At 44.0% G+C, this 20,001-nt stretch overlaps 2 protein-coding genes and 1 long non-coding RNA gene across 5 annotated transcripts; 1 reads left to right on the top strand and 2 right to left on the bottom strand.

Moving 5' to 3' along the window:
• Positions 1–2,941: 2,941 nt before the first annotated feature.
• Positions 2,942–5,416, bottom strand: LOC112200663 (ATP-dependent DNA helicase Q-like 4A). 3 transcript variants are annotated; one of them, XR_005810341.1, is made up of 7 exons: positions 5,343–5,416; positions 4,567–5,250; positions 4,313–4,486; positions 4,079–4,206; positions 3,777–3,920; positions 3,352–3,456; positions 2,942–3,241 (listed from the first exon to the last, which is right to left on the bottom strand). XR_005810341.1 is itself a non-coding variant. In XM_040519123.1 (5 exons), the coding sequence occupies exons 2-5, from the start codon at positions 4,927–4,929 to the stop codon at positions 3,905–3,907; spliced, it is 681 nt and encodes a 226-aa protein (XP_040375057.1). In that variant the 5' UTR covers positions 4,930–5,250; positions 5,343–5,416; the 3' UTR covers positions 3,463–3,904. The 3 variants fall into 3 exon arrangements, 1 of the variants encoding a protein (XP_040375057.1); XR_005810342.1 differs by having other exon boundaries at positions 3,018–3,104; positions 3,198–3,241; positions 4,079–4,486; XM_040519123.1 differs by lacking the exons at positions 2,942–3,241; positions 3,352–3,456 and having other exon boundaries at positions 3,463–3,920.
• A 743-nt stretch (positions 5,417–6,159) lies between these two features.
• On the bottom strand, positions 6,160–7,191 carry LOC112201165. The gene is made up of 5 exons (XR_002936620.2): positions 6,923–7,191; positions 6,707–6,823; positions 6,502–6,586; positions 6,307–6,393; positions 6,160–6,174 (listed from the first exon to the last, which is right to left on the bottom strand). It is a non-coding gene; the product is annotated as an uncharacterized LOC112201165 (long non-coding RNA).
• Positions 7,192–17,064: 9,873 nt separating this feature from the next.
• Positions 17,065–18,330, top strand: LOC112198962. Its single transcript, XM_024340040.1, has 2 exons — positions 17,065–17,534; positions 17,943–18,330. The coding sequence occupies exons 1-2, from the start codon at positions 17,065–17,067 to the stop codon at positions 18,328–18,330; spliced, it is 858 nt and encodes a 285-aa protein (XP_024195808.1).
• The last annotated feature ends 1,671 nt before the right edge of the window (positions 18,331–20,001 follow it).

Genomic DNA, 20,001 nt, shown 5'->3' with positions numbered 1-20,001 from the left:
CATTTTTATTGTTTACATTTCATTTTTATTTTTATTGCTTTACATTTCATTATTATTTGTTAAGTTAAAATCAAACCCCAAACATTAAACTCTTCCACTCATTTGTGCATATCCACCACTAGGCTCTTAGTTGTGATTAGGCTTTGGTGAGAACCAAAACCGAGCATTGCTAGGGCTTGGTGCCTTAGATTAACATTTTTATTTATTTTCTTTTTCTTTTCTTTGTTTGCTAAGTGTCTTTATTTCCGATTACCCAAGGATTGTGGGTTAGCCACTAATCCCCGTGGTACGATAAACTTTGGGCATAATATTTCCCTATCTTGACAATGATACGTACGCTTGCGTAAATGTGTATTCAAGTCACAGCTCTTGAGGTAGCCATACCAGTTCTGTGAAGCAAATCCTTTGCATATTTTTCTTTACAGAAGAACATCTCATTACTCCTGTAACTTATCCCTTGCTTTCTGAGGCCAAGTTCTTTATTCATAGTAGAATCCCACTCTGATTTTCTAACAACAGCTTTAAAGGTCTTTGGTTCTGTAGCACCTTGAATATCTAGTACAGAAGTAAAGCCATTGAAGTATGCAGACTCATCATAAGCACACAAATCTTGAAATGTCAGCTTCTTGGTAGTTTCATTTTTGGCCCTCGTAAGCATGAAATGCTGAATATATGCTTGATCCATAGTTTCCTGACCAAAATCCAATTGAGGTTGTGTCTGGACTTGCTCAGTTCTTGTAGCCATGCGATTAGAGAAGTGTTCAGCTACTCCTGGTGAATCAAACTTTTGCTTCTTGGAGCCACCTTTACCAAATGTGCTTGGAGAAAGTTCAACCCTTGAAAGCACCTCCAGTTTTCTGTCTTTGTCATTTTCAATTTCAGAGAATCCATTTCTTGTTGCAGCATTTGTCTTGGGTTGCAAAGATGATTCTAGCATGGTGGAGTGAATAGGCACATGACCAACACGAGACAACACCATAGGGTCCTTATGATTTGAGTCTTCTTGTGCACAAAGGATATCATCTTTGGAAGAGACAATGGCAATTTGGCTACCAACTTTGGAAGGGACAATGGCAATTTGGCTACCAACATAATGCACAGGATCCTTACCACTTTCATCAATTGGTGCAACAGAACCAAGATGAGATGAAAAATTATTGATGCTATTATGAGCAACTATAGCTATTGGAACATTCTTGTTTGAAGCTTGTGAAAAAAAGAGCGAGGCAATTGCAAGTGCACATCACTGTGATCATTATTTATCACATTCTGTTCACCCCCCTCAACCACAACAGGAGAGACTCCAATGTGGGTGTCAAGAGAGTTATTCAAAATAGAACTGATTGGAAGAACCACTTGTAACTGATGCAGACCAAGGACAGGCATCATGCTGTGTAGAGCAGCAGAAGAAGGACAGGAAGAACCAGTACCAACAAATGAAATACCATGTGCAGAAGCAGAAGCAGTAGACGCACTAGAAGAATTAGCTCTATTGGTATTACATGCAAACATTGCAGTAAGAGTAGAAGGTGATTTAGCTCCGTGAAAAGAAAAGTTAGACCTGTAATGACAGTCCGAGGTTGTATGTCCTTTCAGGCCATAGATTTGGCACACCACAACAGACAAGCTCGGATGATTATGTGGGATATGATTCCTATAAAAGCAGTTCACAACTGTGTGGCCTTTCTTTCTGCATATTTGACATTCTGCAAATGACTTGCCTTTGTTGCTACCATTGTTTTGAAATGTGGAATTGTAAGGCCAATTGTGGAAGCTGCTGCCATTGTACCTGTCATTGCCAGACCAATTCTTCTTATATTTCTCTCTATTATCTCCTCCATCAGACGCATAAAACACTACTACAAAAAGGTCATCAGACGACGGTGGATTTGTGTTGTGTGATGACCAAGCTCACCGTGGTCTAAGTGAGTGTTGTGTGATTGAAAAATCAGACAACGGTGATTTCACCGTTGTGTGATAATAGTTTGCTCAACAGAAATACCTATTTCCGTTGTGTGAGTTCTGCGCAGCATGTGCCTGGCATGGCATGGGCGGCGATGCCTCGGCACATTCAGACAACAAAAGAAAGAATTCACTGTTGTGTGAGATTCATAACACACAACAGATATAACTCATTCTTTGTTGTCTGAGATTCATAACACACAACAGATATTACTCATTCTTTGTTGTCTGAGATATGTAACACACAACAAATATTACTCATTCTTTGTTGTCTGAGATTAATAACACACAACTGAAGTGAAATTATATCCCTTGTCTGTTGATTACTCAGACAACGGAGATGATTTCATTTCTGTTGTGTGTTATGAATCTCACACAACAGAACTTTGTTTTCTTTTGTTGTTGGTTGTTAGTTCACACAACTACTCTATTTGGTTTCTGTTGTGTGTTATGAATCTCACACAACAGAACTTTGTTTCTTTCGTTGTTGGTTGTTTGTTCACACAACTACTCTATTTGGTTTCTGTTGTGTGTTATGAATCTCACACAACAGAAGTTTGTTTATTTTGTTGTTGGTTGTTAGTTCACACAACTACTCTATTTGGTTAGCTGTAGTGTGAATATTGTAATCAAATTGAGTAACAAGCCAGCGACTATTGGACAGTAATTACCACATCAAAAGTACTCAAATCCATATCATTCCATTACCATTTTTCAAACATCCATACATTCAAGTGACTAGGTAATGTACCAAACAAGAAAGCATTCCTAGCTAGCTACACATGAATCAAAAGCTGATATAATATCAATCCAATCCAAACCAAATCTAACAACACAATGCAGCAGGGGAAGGACACAAAAAGCAGAAGCCCTTAGAGTCCAACCCAAACCAAGGAACAAAACCTGCGATCTAACAAAGTGTAGTCTCTCTCTGTCTCTGCGCTTTGAAACTGGAAAAAAGAGTGTGCATGTTCCAATCCTACGCACACACTTTCTGTATAGGGGGGTGATTCCGTTGCAGCTTTAAACTGTTTCGAACAAACAGGTAGCAGGATCATAGTTTGGAAGACATTTCAAGGCCACTCCAACTCTGTCTTCTAGTTTTCCATCCTCATCCACAACAACAACCCCGGTTTCTGGTTCTGATTTCACATCACATTCAATCAGTCAATATGAATAAAAAACAAATTCCCTCTCAGACGAAAACAAATAACAATATTTCAAAAGCTTTCAACCTTGAGATTGACTTCAAAAGCTTGCATGTCTTCGAAATTGAAACCTGCATCCATTCAGGGGAATTTGTTAACATAGTTCATAACATATACAAAACGCAATCATCTCACCAATAATATGGCATTAGTAAATTCTTTTTCACAACAATCATCTCACCAATGCATCCTTTGCTTCTTCTCCAATTGCTTCCTTCATTAATACTGTCTTTCCCTCATCAAGGCTTTCTATGCTTTTATCTGTACAGTCATCTTTCAAAGAGCTCTGAAACAGGACAACCAGCACTAAATTATAAAAAAATTTGATCGGCTAAAGTTTGATATATAACCAAGTGTTGCACTCTTTTATGGGTTTAGTTCTCTTTCTTATGCCCTTGCCTTTTACGGCTTTAACCAAACTTTAAGGTCTGAGCACTATCAATGGTTATATTCTTAAGATGAAATAAAGGCTTCGAAGTCTTTACAATTCATGTACAATTCAAAGGCGTTGCTTACAGATTTTCCCTTTCCACAATGCAAAACATCTGAAAGACTGAAACTTGTGTACAGTTTAAAAACAAAAGCCTAGTTACAGTGATGACTAACCTGACAGATGATTGGTTCTTTACCATTGCACTGATGATCATCAAATGCCTCCTTTTCACTATATTCAGCAGGAGCATCAGTTTCAACTGCCACATTGTCTTTCAGTGCACTATCCAACTGGTCAACATTTAACTCAGGCTCACTCTGAATATGCACAACTCAACCCAATTAATATAAACCTCAACAACTACAAACCAAGAAGGAATATACACTACTAATAAAGTGCTGCTATTGATGTAACATAGGGCACAAAAATGAATATGTTTGCTAGGATACAACTACTGTAGGGAACAAACACTCACTTGGCAACTTTTTCAGGGGTGACATATAACAGCTTGTATTTATAATATTCAGAACTCGATGCTCTAAGAATCTCCTGTTGTTCACTCCACTCCATATTGGCACTTAGGTAAGCAGCAGGAATATTTGCCTAGCAGATATGAGAAGACAAAGGAGGAAGGAACATCATTGTATATTGTTCAATAGAAGAAAAGGTAAAATCCAAATGAAAATAAAGTCTGGAAGAAAAACATTACCTGAAACAAGTCAAAAGAGTCGTGAGAAAAAGATTCAAGTACCTGATATGTCAGGCTCTTACCCCCTCCAATTGGCATTAAAACGAAAACATCATGGCCACTCATTGTAGCATTAATGACCTCTCTTTGGTTGAGGCGGAAAGAGTGGTTACCAAACACTCTCTTATTATTAGCCTGTAAGTTGGCAGCAGCCAGTCAATAATTCGGGTGACAAGTAATGCAAATAAGAAATATGATATAATCGAGGTAAGCACCTCCAGTTCTTTAGTCCACGGGAAAGGACCATCCCTCCACTTCTTGTCATTTGAACCTTCAGTATAGTTAACTTCAACAAACTTTGGGATGTAAGGTTCTCTCTCAACAGGAAAAGAAGAGAAACCAAACTTATCCGTAGAAGAGGATGAAACTGATGATGAATTCCACTCTGCATATCCTCCTGCCTCATTATGTAGATGAACCTCTGAATCAAATCTCACGGGGTCATTCCTGAATGCAGCTGCAAAGGAAAGAAGGCAAAGTTCATTGACATCATCAAGCAGTTCATTTGATATGGCAATTAGCATGTCCTTCATTTCTTGCAAGTGATTTGCAGCTTCTGGGCAAAGTCCTATCTGCATTAGATTCAAGGATTGTGTGCTTATCAAGTTGAGTACAGAATTAGATGGAGGCGCAAAACAGAAACTAAATCATATGGATACCTTAATAGCTCAAGACATTGTGAATCACATTCTAAAAACTATTAAATACTGGGAACAGATAGGAGAACATACATAAAATCGCCGCCCAGCCAAAACAATGCTACGGATCTCACTGCCGCTTGCTACATCCTCATAGCATTCATAGAGGATGTCCATGCAAGGATAATAGGAGGCACTATATGCAGTCTCAAACTCCTTCTTGTCAGCTTCAGACAAAGAGCTGTATATTTCCAACATGCCCTGTAGAAGAGGAGTATAAAAATGAGTTGACTTGTTACCAAATGCATATAGAAGCACACATAAAAGTAAACAGATGCTAATCTGAGCAGAACCTTAGTTGATATGGTTCTTGACACAATTCCAGTAACACATTCAATAGTATTTTTATAAGCAGAATGTCTCTTCTGTGTGCATGGTTTTTGCATTTAGCTTGAAAATGCGTCATAAGAACTCGAGACTTTGTTTTTAGATTGTTAATATCGCAGACAAAGGAAAGCAGCCCATTAGGGGAACAAGTCAAGCTTTGACAACACAACATGCACAAGCCCTCTATCAAATGCAAACACCAAGAAGTTAAGAGTTTTTATGCCTAGCAGAGTTACTTGTTTTTCTCGTAATCCACTATTTCTATCCTAGTGTAATAGTCATTTATATCTTACAATAGAAACAAGAACTGCAATGAAATCCTTGTTCATGCTGATTCCATCAAGTACAGACAACAACATTGCATAAACAAAAACCCCACGCATCTAAAAATCTTCTACATCCTCATACATAATTAAATACAAAGTTAACATAATACTGATAAGAAACAGAAGCAGCAAAATAATAAACAGTCAAGAATCGAGAAATTACCGAATATCTACTTACAACAAGCAGCCTCTGTCATTTTCTTCTCTTCCTAAACCTCCAACCTCGTTTTCTTCAGACGCTTCTGTATATATATGATGATGCAATGACTACTAGTTAGCCCAAGAAATAATAGATGATGATGCCATCTGATAGACACCAAAAATCAAAGTAGTTTCACGTAACATAGAGTCAGCAATAAAATCAAACAATACAAGACAGAGAATTTGCCCCGTACTTGATGGTCATGTGAAATCATTCCCTTGGGGTACTAGCAAGATTTTGTCCACTGTGTTGTATCTCCCAACATCAAACCTGAACAAAGGCATATTATTCCTAAATCATAATCACTACTACAAAACATATTGCACCAATTAAATTCAATAACTATCTTACAGATTAAGAGTCAATAGCTTTTTTAGGAATAAAAAGCGAAAGAATTGAAACCTGGTTGACCCAGGAGGTGGCGACAAGGTGATTGGCTTTGGGGATGAAGCTGAGGCTCGAAATGGAGTCGTTTGGAGGTTCAGAGACCTATTGATTGAATCCAAATTACACAAAATTAACAAATATATATATATATATATATATATATTCATGAATCAAATCAAAGAAAATCAAAAAGTTGAATTGAATTTAGACCTCAAACTTGTTGGGATTCGTGTTCTGATCGATTGGCTGTTGGCATGAAACTCGACATCGGAGAAGCTAGCTGCTGCTTACTGCTCTGAAACAAAGATTATAGTGGCAATTGGTTAAAGGAGAAACACACAGACGAACAAAGACAATAGCGATTTAAATCAATTTCAGGGTTGCTGTTTTATAGAGAAAGAGATAAGCAACTTACAGAAGCCGGTAGCGGAAGTGAAGAGCAAAACCTAGAGAAAGAGAGAGGGAGAACTAGTTTTGCTTTAGAGATGGCTATGCTTTCGTCACGAACCCAACGAACCCAGTCCTTGATGGCCTAGACCCAAAACACCAAACATCATGATTCACAAATCTGGACAACCCATTCCCAATTATCAAACATCATCAGCATGGGTACTGGGTAATCGATGTTTACCTAAGATTCAGGGATTGAAGCCTTGAAGGAGTCGCAGAGATCAGAGATATAGACTTGCAGTGAAGGTGACTCGGTGGCAGAGGAGGTGGCTCAGGCAGACTGAAAGGGGAGGTGGCTCAGTGGCTGGAGCTTGGAACTCTGGAAGGCGGAACCAAAATGGATCCGAACGGGGAGAGAAATCGCGACCGGTGGAAGATCGAGAGAGAGAAATCGCGAACGGTGGCAGAGTCGGGACCGGCAGCAGCAAAGCACGATAACAACAAGCCAGATTGAGAGAGAGAGCTAAGTGCAAGGGATATGCAGTCGAGAGAGAGAGAGAGAGCTGAGTGTCGATGTAGTCGAGAGAGAGCTGAGTGTCGAGAGAGAGAGAGAGAGAGAGAGAGAGAGAGAGAGAGAGAGAGAGAGAGAGAGAGAGAGAGAGAGAGAGAGAGAGAGAGAGAGAGAGAGAGAGAGCTGAGTGTCGATGTAGTCGAGAGAGAGCTAAGTTCTTTCTTTCTTTTAGACACGATGTGGGAATCAAAACCTAGCTAAAAATTTTCTTAAATTATTCACACAACGGAAATATATCTCACTGTCGTCTGAATGTATAAAATGTGAAATCATGGAGGGAAACATGGCGCCTTCAACATTTTTGGTTAAAATGTTACCGCCAGTTGCATGTTCACACAACGGAAAACCTTAAATCTGTTGTATGATTATTGTAGCTTGCACTAGCCCTATCTCGGTGAAGACATTCAAGCAAGCATCCTTCAACTTTGGTGCTTAGTTTTTCAATCACACAACGGCAATAATAAAACCCGTTGTCCTAGTAGCCCAGATTTCAGCTTTTCAACATCCATCCGAAACTCCGAAGTGGAGGGAAATCTCCCGCTAAATTTTTAAGGCTCAGACGACGGACCATGCTTAATTTCCGTTGTGCAATGTAGTTCCTATAAAAAAGTTATCACTTTGTTGGCATTCACACAACAGAATTCAACCAGCACCGTTGTCTGATTAAACTGACTTCAACACACAACAGATGATTTGTGTTCCGTTGTGTGATTAGTGTTGTGTGATTAACTTTTTGTACTAGTGAAAATGAGTTCTTTGAGAGTTGTTTCTTGTTACCAATGCTGACATGTGAGGATGAGTTTGGAAAAAGCCTTCAATGTCTTTCTCGGTAGCTAACAATCGAGACCTGAGATTTTCTAGAGAGATGAGAGTATCTCGGGCACGAATGACAGTTTTAATCATTGCATATTCTGCAGGTAGCCCATTTAGAGTCACAACAACTATGTCTTAATCTGAAATAGTAACCCCAACAGAAGCTAACTAATATCTTGCACGCTTCACACGAATCAAGTACCTCTCAATAGAATCATTTCCTTTCTTGATTGTTTTAAGGTCAATCTTGAGCTGCATTATGTTAGCTCTAGATGTGTTAGAGAATCTCTGTTGTAGACTGAGCCATGCCTCCCTTGAAGACTTGCTTCCAACCACAATGTCCATTATTTCATCATCCAAAGTTGCAACAAGAAGACTAAGCAAAGCCTTATCTATTTTCTTCAACATTTTGTAGGCTGCAGTGATCTCACCTGTTACTCCCTCACTATCACTGATCACATACTTTGTAGGACAAAGAGTATTGCCATCAATATAACCAAATAGGTCATGTCCCTCTAAAAGAGTTTGAAATTGATAGCTCCAAGTAATGAAGTTATCGTACTTCAATCTTCTCATCATCATACCAAGCAACATATAAATCTGAAACGAAGTTTGACTAGTGGCCATATATACTCTAACTAGAGTTTGCTGACACAAAGTAACTTATGTCAAATAATCCAACTCCACAATGAATCAAAGGAATTCCAAATTCACTACTCACCAAATTTGTTTTTTTTTTTCCTTCTTTCAAATCCACTGTATGACTTTGTTTTGTTTAATTCAAGATTTTGTCCTTAAGCATCACCATCCAACCCTCAGTAACATCACCAATCATCATAACTCTATTTACTATTTCAAAAGCTTCAGCACTTTATAGAACAATGCAAGTTTTTCAATCATAGTAACATCCATCATATGTAGGAAGAATCCAACAACATCACACATGTATAGCATTGTAGATATTCCAAATACCAGTAAGCTAGGTGAATTGAAAAGATAATACCATGAATTTGCAAGCCACAAGAAGAGAATGACTGAAATATACTACAAGATGGTTGATGATAAGCCTGATAGAATAATAGTCCCTTCAACATGAAAAATCAGACAATCGAGCCTCTAGAATCCATATCCAAACTCAAATATGTACAGCAGAACCACTTGTTATCAATCTATTATGTTATCACAAATTCCACAGCTTATGAGCTAATATATCATCACACTTCATACATTAAAGATCCATATGATGCATGAACAGCCAGGAATAGCTACAGTACTCAGATCCAGAATATCAAAGTGAAAATTGGCGATCTATAGTGAGAATTGAGCTCACCAGTAGGAGACATGACTAAAATGAAGCTTAGAATGAAAAATGAGCCTGATTCACAGAAACAAAGCAGAAATTGCAGATCTAAGGTTTTTCACCTGATGAAGAACAACGAAGCTCAAATGCGGAAGCTAGAAGTAGACGAACACTTCTACAGTAAGAAATAGTTCACAGAATCAAGAGCCATAGCTCTGATACCATGATAAGATTGCAGCCATGGAAGCTTAATCTCAAGGTAGAAGATGAAGATGAGCTAGAGAGAAAAGAGAGAGAGTATCTATCTGAGTTTTTCCAATAATACCAGCGTGCAGAAAATTATTACATAACCCCTATTTATAGTACTCTCTAGATTAAGCCTTAACAAACTTTGGTAATTAACCTTTACAGAAAGTAACTCCAGCTAGGTAAAAGCAATTAACCAACTATGCCACATCTGCTCGATGCATTCTCCAGCAAACTTTGACCAGAGGCACAACATTGACTCGTTAACACAACCAAGAAGTCACCTCGGTTACCCGAGGCAATAATAACATAGCGTGAAGAGTTGAGGAGATGTGCAACCGCACTCGAAGCAATTAGCAATGTCTGTTTGAGCCCAAAAGTATTTTTGGCAAGATCCTTTGGTGGGTTCCAACCAGTGGGCCGATACCTGCGGCCCAAAAATAAAACTACTCAGGTCTGGATTGTAGCTTCGCCCATTCCGTGACTCATAAGGAGACGAAACCTTTTGGAAGACGAGTAGTAGAGATTAAATAGGAAACTTCAATTAAGAATCCTTCTAAGGCAAGGAGTAGTCGAAACCCTAGGGTATAAGTACAGGGTTAAGTGGCGAAATCAAGGACCTCTCTCGAATCAATCAATCGCAGCGATTACAAACCTCCCCGGAGCAAACCTTCAACCTCGTTGAAACCCGGTGACCGCCCGCCAGTCCTAGTCTCCTCGCGAACCAACTGTCAGCATCACCAGATCAACCCGGCGACCGTGCTTCCAGTCCTAGTCTTCTCGCGAGCCGACTGCCAGTACTACTGCCACCGACACAACCAGCGAAGCAAGGGTAACGCCCTAGCAACCCAGCGAAGCTAAAGTCACGCTTTAGCAAAACCCGTGCTTTCTCACAACTTCCCAGTGATTGCTCTGCTCAACCTACAACGTTGAGTATCGATATGGTGAACGCGAAGAGATCACACCCAAAGTCCTTATCCCGTAAGGCAAAAGTCCTTTCCCGAAAGGCAAGAGAAGAACTCTGTGACGAGGTTGGTGCTCTCCTTGTCCACAGCGCTTGAAGAAGAAGTCAGGTCAAGGGATTACCCTAACGACTGCACCCCGTGGTGCTGGCACGCTTGCGCAATCACAAGCTCAAAAGAGACTGTTTGCACACCAGCTGGTTTTGGAGCCAAACATTTTGGCACGCCCAGTGGGACCTCAATAGTGTTTCTTTGTGAACGCAACCATTGGGAAGTCTAGCGATAACCCTTATAAAAAAGGCTACGCTAACTGCTCAAAACATAAGACCTCCAGTTACAGGCCGCATTCTCGCGCGGACTGTCGTGGTCTTTCTGAAGAACAAGTGACGCAACGATTCGCTCATCAGCCCCAGTCACCCGGTATGTCAACTGGACAAGATGAGAATCGCTCGACCGCTACTGAGGGTCAGAGCGTCAATGTTAACCAGGCCAGCGAGCCTGTCATCCCCACCACTGTCAACACTGCTGTGGGTGTTGGAGAAGAAGAGGCTTTCGTTGTGAAGCCTATTCTAGAAGGAGCGACCTTCGAGGAAAGGTGCGCGATTATCATGGAAAATATCGAGAACCATCGCAAGAAGATGAACGCAGATTTTGCTAGGGAAACTGCAAAGGCAGATAAGCTCTTACGCGAGCTGGATCAGCGTATGACTCGACATACAGAGGATACCCGACAGCAGATCGCACAATCCGAAAGCGCTTTGAAGGCACACGCCGCAGGTATCGCTAGTGAGCAGGATCAACGTCGAAAGGCAATTTTGGAGGCTATCGCAGGCCACACCAAGCAGACCGCGTCGGATATGGTGGGTCTTCGCAAAGATGGGGCTAACCTAGCAACTGAGGTGGCTATGCAGAGAGCAGAATTGAATCAAGCAAGAGAAGTATTGAACAAAGCTTTAGGGGATCCTAATGCTATCCTTGGCTCTCTTGGCCAACCATCCGGTTCAGGCAAGTACGTGCCGCCAAATCAGCGCGAGAAGGCTAACAACAATGTTGGTTCTTCCTCAGCTACTGTTACTGCTACACCGGCGAAGAACAAAGAACAAGCGCTGGTTATCAGTGGCAGCAAGGAAAAAACTGCTTCATCAAGCGGACACACCACCAGACAAAGGCATCAAGCCTCAAAGGTCCGAGCCCGTTACGTTCGTTCAGTACGACAGTGACGGGGCAGAGATGGTGTATCAGGAACTGCCGGGAAATTATTATGGGCTTGACCAGACCGGCACCCCGATCAAAATAACAGCTCTGTCAAAGGAAGAGATTACGCCAGTGGTGACTCTCCAGCAACAGGCTACTACCCGCATTGTGCATGTCGGGGAAGGGTCGGCAATGGTGAACCAGGCAGTGCCTGTGCAAGCTACTCACGGGACTGCGGCGACACCTCCTCCTCCTCCGGGCCCAGATTATGTGAGACGTGATGAAGTAGAGGAGATGATCAGATTGGCCAACCCTAGAGCCCAGCCAGATGGAGTTTATGAAGGACCTTTCCCGCCACACATCATGCTCGCACCTTTCCCTCGGGGCTATAAGAATATCATTTTTTCTACTTTTTCAGGGGAGGACACTGAAGATGCGGCAACACATCTGGCCAGGTTTAGGGTACAGTGTGGTCAATACCAGAATGATGATGTCCTCAAATGCAGGATCTTTGGCACTTCTCTGTCTGGTGCCGCCTTCAGATGGTTTTCTAAACTTAGACCAGGAACAGTGGCGGATTGGCCGGCAATGGAACTACTCTTCTGTGAGACGTTTGGGACTATTGAGCCTGAAGTAGACCTAGCCTCGCTCACTCAGATGGCACAACAACCTACAGAATCAGCAGTTGCCTATCTTCTGCGCTTTCAAATCCAGAAAGCCAAGCTGAACGTCATCCTGCCCGAGAAGGAGTTAGTCAAATTGGCAGTCAAGGGTTTAGAGCCCCGTCAAGGAAAGAAGCAGCATGGCAGCATGATTCAGTCGATGGGGGAACTCATCACGGAAGTGGGCAGTTTCGAGCATCTCCTCAGAGAAACAGATGCGAGGAAGAACGCCTCCAGAGGGACGTACGTGCCAGGTAAACATCGTACCGTAGCGGCCCTGAGCTATCAACCGGTCACCTACGACCCTTATTACCATCATAACGCTGAAGAAGTGGGCCAGGGAGATGAAGAGGACGAGGATAATGATATAGCGGCCTACGAGTTAACCGGGAAAAAGAATCCGTCCTTGAAACAGCTGAAAATTTCCAAGGAGCCTGTTAAGCTCAAGTCGATGGCTTTCACCAAACCGGAGTTCGCGACATATACTTATGATGCCAATAAGGCTCACGAGATCCTTGACGAGATGATCGCTGCGAAGATGGGGAAGACTGATTTTGGACCTTTTCCGCGGCCAGAGCAGTTAAAGGGGAAGAAATATTGCAAGTTCCATAATCTCTGGAATCACAATACCAAGGACTGTGTAAAGCTCAAAGACCAGATTCAGGTATGGCTTAATAACGGTAGTTTGCAGGTAGAGGCCCCAGTTACGGCTGCGGCACTAGTGGACGTAGATCCCTTCCCAGATACTGGGATCAACATGGTCAATGTAGATTGGACCAAACAGCAACGACGTAAACCAACTCTAGATTTGGGTTCGAGCGAGCAGAGTGAGAAGCCCATCGCGGATGAGACACTCGCCAAGGGCAAAATTGAATCAACCAATCAGGCCTCACCCGTGATCTTGTGCTCGCGATGTAAAGAAGAATGCGGCATCCAAGTGTCGCACGAAGAGGTCGAGCAGACATTTCACTTTGGCTCCCTTCCACAGATCCAATGGGCTTCGTCGTTGCTGAACTATCAGCCTTCCAGTCTAAGAGAAAGGGAGAAGACGGAATCACCACCATCCCCCAAGGACTCCAACTTATTCATGAAACTGAAAGCAGCCGCAGGCGGTTCGAAACAAGAGAAGACCAGGAGCGAGTGCAAGGACAGTCTGAACAAACCCTACATACCACCTGCTTCAGTTAATCCTATCAAGGAGGGCAAGTGGTACACCAGGGAAAAGGGCAAGGATGTGGAGATTAGCCTGTCCAGAAAAAGAAAGCTACAACGCAGGTTTGGGGAAGCCAAGGGTGCTCTAGAGGCTCTAGATCAGGGCCTGATCAAGCTTACACAACTGGTCAAGTCACCAGAGCAATACCAGAGAGAGATGGAGTTGTTGGCTGCTAAACCGTTGAGGCCTCCCCGTAGTTTTAAAAAACAAACGCATTCACTGACAGGGGCCCCAAAGCCCAGTGTTTTTTGCAGGATTACTGAGGAGCGCTCACCTCCTCCTACAAGAATGGAAAACTCATCACCGCGGCGGCCACATGTCAAGCGCAGGCTTTTCCGTGAGGAACCAGTGGGAAAAACTTTGGTCTTTGACAGATTGGGGGGCAAGGACAGGGCGAGCGACACCCTACAGTGGCGGCCCAAGAAATTCCAAAGTGTAGTCATCTCTGCCTCAGCGGAGGACATGAAGCCGGAGAACCCTAAGCCGGCTGCCGTGACACAAGAGCTTAAACATTGCGAGGTAAAAGGCTTTACAGAAGGATCGCTGGTAGATTGTTTGGCAAAGCAATTCCAAACAGATATCCCGGCCGCGGAGCCTAAGCTCAACTTGGAAGACGACATGGAGGAAACCGCGACAACTGACGTTTCTTGCAATATGGTCTATGTGCTCCCCGCGAGATATGCATTACCAGTCGCTGCTCAGGACTGTGTGGGGGTTGAAGAGGAAAGTGTACCACCATTGCAGGTCACATCAGTAGCTGCGACACCTGTGGAAGACACGGTCCCGCTTCGAACGGAAGAGGCTCCGAACAAGGGGTCACTCATGAACTTTTCCAAACCAACGCCAGCTATAGTCCAACACATGCGCCCATTATACATCACGGCAGACGTTGGCGGTATCAAAGTTAGTAAAATCATGATCGACACAGGAGCCGCCGTTAATGTCGTCACTACCAGGACCATGCACTTGCTCTGGATCAAGTGGGAGAAAATCCAGTCCACATCCCTCGCACTCAAAAATTTCGCGGGTACTGTAACAAAAACCCTGGGATTATTGTTCTTACGTATTAAGGTAGGACCAGCAGAGGGGGTTTATGCCTTCTTCGTGACGGATTGCTATGCGGCCTACAGTGCCATCTTGGGCCGAGACTGGATCCACAGGAGCTACTGCGTTCCCTCAACTCTTCATCAAGAGCTGGTTATGTGGAATAGGGAAACAGATACGGCGGAGGTGATCAAGGCGGATCCTCGTCCATTTCCAGTCTCCGCAAACTATGTAGATGCCAGATACTATTTAGAGCCTATCACTCCATTACAGGCTAGTGGCATTGATGATAAGGGCCGCCCCACAGGGGTGACGGCCTCTGAACTGGCACAGTGGGGGCTTACGCTCGCAAAAGAGGGCTTGGAAAGGCCTGGCCACGCTGTGCCTAAACCTTCAACCGATTAATGAATTACAACCTCTCAGCAGAGGAGATAGAGGCCTTCCACTCGATACATGAACGGTTATCATCATATATGGTGGAAAAAGAGGCTTATGATCGCATCGCGACCTTAGAGGTCGTTAATGAAGAACTTTCTGATCTGGAGCGCGAAGATGAAGTCAGCATTCAACTTGCCCCAGCAGCGCTAGACGATACGCCTCCTAAAGTTAGAGACCCTACTGAGAAAGTTAATCTGGGAACACCGAGCGAGCCTATGGAGGTGTCTATCAGCGCGTACTTAGAGCCTAGCGAGAAACAGAGGCTCACTGAATTGTTATTAGAATTCAAGGATTGCTTTGCAGAGAAGTATGAAGACATGCATGGCCTGTCACCGGATTTGGTTTGCCATCAACTACCAAATCTTCCTGACAAGAGGCCCGTCAAGCAAGAACCTCGACAAATGAATTCGGAAACCCAGGTTCTTGTAAAGGAGGAGGTAGAGAAAATGCATAAGTCCGGCATTATCAGGGTCGCCAAGTATAATCAGTGGCTATCTAATATAGTGCCTGTCCGGAAAAAGAACGGCAAGATGAGGGTCTGCGCAGATTATAGAGACTTGAATCTTGCTACACCTAAGGATGTGTACCCCATGCCGGTCGCGGATATGTTAGTAGATGCTGTGGCAGGACATGAGTTGTTATCTTTCATGGATGGAACTGCAGGATATCACCAGATTCCAGTCACTGAAGAAGACAGACACAAGACCGCTTTCCGCTGCCCTGGATTCGCGGGAGTTTTTGAATATGTGGTTATGCCGTTTGGTTTAAAAAACGCTGGTGCGACGTATCAGCGAGCCATGAACTTGATCTTCCATGACATACTGGGAAAGGTTTTAGAGGTGTACATCGATGACGTGGTAGTCAAGTCTCAGAAGAAGGGGAACCACATCACAGATCTCAGGAAAGTATTTGAGCGCATGCGACGCCATAGACTTAAGATGAACCCGGCCAAATGCGTGTTTGGGGTCCAGGCAGGAGACTTCCTGGGGTTCATAGTTCATCAGCGAGGAATTGAGGTACCTGAAGACAAGGCGAGCGCAGTCATCAACGCATCTCCCCCGCGGACGAAGAAGGACTTACAGCGTTTGTTGGGTAAGATCAATTTCCTCAGACGTTTCATTTCTAACTCTGCAGGTAAAATCCAACCTTTCTCGCCGTTGCTGAGGTTACAAGGGTAGAACGAGTTTGTGTGGGAGCCTAAACATCAAGAGGCTTTCGACAGAATCAAGGCCTACTTGGCAAGCCCGCCAGTCCTGGTTCCGCCTAGAGCTGGGAGCCCATTAAAGCTATACATTTCAGCAGCTGAGGCCTCCATTGGCAGCTTGCTCGCTCAGGATGATGAGGGAGGTATCGAGCATGCTATATTTTACCTCAGCCGGACCTTGACAGAGTGCGAGACGAGGTACACCCCTATGGAGAAGCTGTGCCTAACTTTGTATTTTTCAGCGTGCAAATTGCAGCATTACATGTTGTCCTTTACCACCTGCATCATCGCTCAAACTGATTTGGTCAAATACATGTTGTCACTGCCTATCTTGAGAGGTTACATTGGTAAGTGGGTATTGGCTCTCTCAGAATTTTCGCTCCAATATGTACCTCAGAAAGCTGTCAAGGGGCAGGCCATCGCAGATTTTCTCGCACATCATCCTACGTTGGAGATACCCACTATGAAGGAATTGGAAATAGCATCCACCACTGTGACCCGACCAGATTTGGCGCGCATCCCGGAATACGCTGTTTGGTACCAAGCCACAGTCTACTTGCAGCCCTGGGTTCTATTCTTCGATGGCTCAAGAACAGACACTCTGGCCGGAGCAGGGATTGTTCTGGAAAACCCAGCCGGTGACCGCTTCTCTTATTCCTTCCAACTAGAGTTCAAATGCACAAATAATTAGGCTGAATATGAAGCTCTTATTATTGGACTCGAAGTCTTATTGGAAATGGACGTCCGGAATGTCCAGATTCGCGGCGACTCTCAGCTCGTCATAAACCAGCTCCAGGAGAAGTATCGATGTGCCAGTTGGCTGCTTGTACCATATCTGAATCGCGCCATCGAGCTTCTAGACCAATTTGACGACGTCGATCTGGAGCATATTCCCCACGAGCGCAACTTTGCAGCTAATGAGCTCGCTCAGCTTGCCACAGGCATCACATTGAAGTATGGAGTGCACGAGCGCATCTTGAAAGTCGAACGTCGCACATTAGCTTCTTGGCTTGCAAGACCTGATCCACCAGATGATCCCGTGGTTGCGGTGCTAGAACCTATCGATGTGGATTGGCGAATCCCGTTGATTGAATACCTCAAACAACCAGACCCAAGAGCGGACAGGAAGATTCGCTTTCTCGCGCTAAATTACTTCCTTAGAGGTGATGAGTTGCGGCGACATGGGGAGGATGGTATAGACTTTCGGTGTGTCTACGGCCGCGAAGCTAAACGATTAATGCGCGAAGTATACACAGGGATATGTGGGGCCCATCAAGCGGGCCCTAAGATGCGTTGGCTTCTGCGACGACATGGTTATTATTGGCCCAGCATTTTGAAGGATTGTATCGCATTTGCCAAAGGCTGTGAGGATTGTCAAGCGCACGATCCAGTCCAGCATGTTCCTAACATTCTTATGCAACCTATTATTAAGCCTTGGCCTGCGCGCGGCTGGGCACTGGACTTGATTGGGATGATCCATCCCCATTCTTCCCTTCAACACAAGTTTATTATCGTCGCCACTGACTATTTCACCAAATGGGTCGAAGCTGAGCCTTTAAAAGAGGCTTCCGGTGCCACCATTTGCCAGTTTATTTTCCGTAACATTCTCTGCAGGTTTGGTATCCCCGAGGTGTTGGTTTCGGACCGGGGGGCAGCGTTTATGGGGGGCCCCGTCGAGGAGCTTGTCAATGATTTTGGCATCCAATTCATCCACAGCAGTCCATATTACACTCAATCTAATGGTCAAGCGGAGGCTAGCAACAAGACAATCATCACCTTACTGAAGAAGATGCTGGTAGAAAACCCTCGACAATGGCACGATACCTTGTATGAGACTCTTTGGGCCTATCGCACTTCTAAACGGAATCCCACCGCGACCACGCCGTATGCCCTCATGTTTGGTCATGACGCTGTCTTATCGTTAGAAATCAATGTTCATTCCCTACGCGTGCAAGAACAGCACCATCTGATCGGTGAGGATTACGTTCAGGCAATGTGGTAGGAACACGAAGATTTAAGCGAGCAGCGTTTGGCGGCTTTGGATAATTTGGCAATGGAAAAACAGCGTATCGCCCGCGCCTATGATAAGAGGATGCGTGGTCGTAGTCACAAAGAAGGCGACCTCGTCTGGAAGGCTATCTTGCCCCTTGGCGAAAAGTTAACAAGTCGCGGTAAATGGACGCCGCGATGGGAGGGACTTTTTGTTGTCCACCGGATCTTGGAGCGCGGGGCTTTTCACCTCAGAGACGTCGATGGCGACATCCATCGCAACCCTATTAACGGCCGTTTCTTGAAGAAGTACTACCCTAGTGTTTGGGAGTTTGAAGATTCCCCTAATCAATTTCTTGCCCAGGCTGGGGGGCAAACCTAATCTTCATCGGCTCGCATTATTTCTCTATAATCGTCTGGCCTTTTCTTTGTGGCCTCTGATTAATGTCTCTGCTTCCCCGATGAACATTGGGGGGCAACGCAATATCTATTTGAGCCTTATTTGAGGCCAGACGTATGTAATAGCCTATACATGAGGCTTCATTATTGTATTCATTATCCAAGTTTCTTTTTCAACTTTTCAACATGAGGCTTCATTATCCAAGTTTCTTTTTCAACTTTTCAAATTTCACATTTTGGCAAAGTGTGTTAAGAATAAGTGTAAGAGCCTATACAAGTGGCTTTGTTTTTAGACTGACAAATTTTTGCATTTTTTGCTCAAAGCAAAGGTTCCATTCATAAAATGGCTTTGCGGCCAGAAGCATACAACAGAACAGATCAATACAATTACACATGCAATTACAAGGCCAAAGGTGGCTATGAAAGGAACGTAAAGCTTAAGTGACTGGATCTGGTTGCGGGGAGAAAGATCTGGGCGCTAACACTGGCATTCTTCCTCTCTTCACCCAGATCCTCCTCCGATCTGAGTCGCCACTGCTGTCATCGGTACCGGAGGAAGAGGGAATGAAACAATCCATCATATGCCCTCCTTGAGCCTTTCCTCCGGGCAGGAGTTGGGGTCCAGAGCGAGTGCGACTCACAACCACATCTACCTCCTGGGGAAAAACAGAAACCTCGTAACCGGGCCCTGGAGGTAGATCGCTGGAGAAGAACAGTCGACCTCAGAGTGGCTTTCCGCCCTTCTTCCCTATGCTCCTCATGGGCAGTCTGAAGAGACAGGCTCCTCAGAATCTGGTTCTGCGGCGGTGGGAGCGTGGCATGTTCTCGGTTTAACTGAGACTGGCAAGTTCATCAAGATTTTCAGAAACTAAAGACATGCTGCTGGACCTGAGATTAAGCCATGAGGCCTACCCAGGTCTTGAGATTAAGCCATGAAGCCTATGAATCTGTGGCTAAGGGTGAAATGATGGAAGGAAGATTTTAGAAACTGAAGAAATAGCAGCAGGGCTTGCGAGGTTATCTTTGGGGAAGACATGATGGTTTGGTTGCATATGTCCTCTGACTACCGGTATTTATAGTGCTGGTTGTAGTGATCCCAGCCGCGCGTTGGGCCGTTGAAGTACTTTCAACGCCATCAATAAGAGAATCAATGGGGTTAAATGCTACAATCTAGGAAATGGAGGATATTGAAAACGCGTGGGAAGCGGGGCAGTCTTCAAGGAGATAACCGCCCAATTTGGGGTTATCTTTTCAACGGTTTTGCCTGTCATTAACTACTGGAGTT

The sequence above is a fragment of the Rosa chinensis genome, chromosome 4 (assembly GCF_002994745.2).
Source record: "Rosa chinensis cultivar Old Blush chromosome 4, RchiOBHm-V2, whole genome shotgun sequence".
NCBI classification, from domain to species: Eukaryota; Viridiplantae; Streptophyta; class Magnoliopsida; order Rosales; family Rosaceae; genus Rosa; species Rosa chinensis.
Note: the sequence above shows the minus strand (reverse complement) of the source record. Positions and strands in the feature narration are given on the sequence as shown.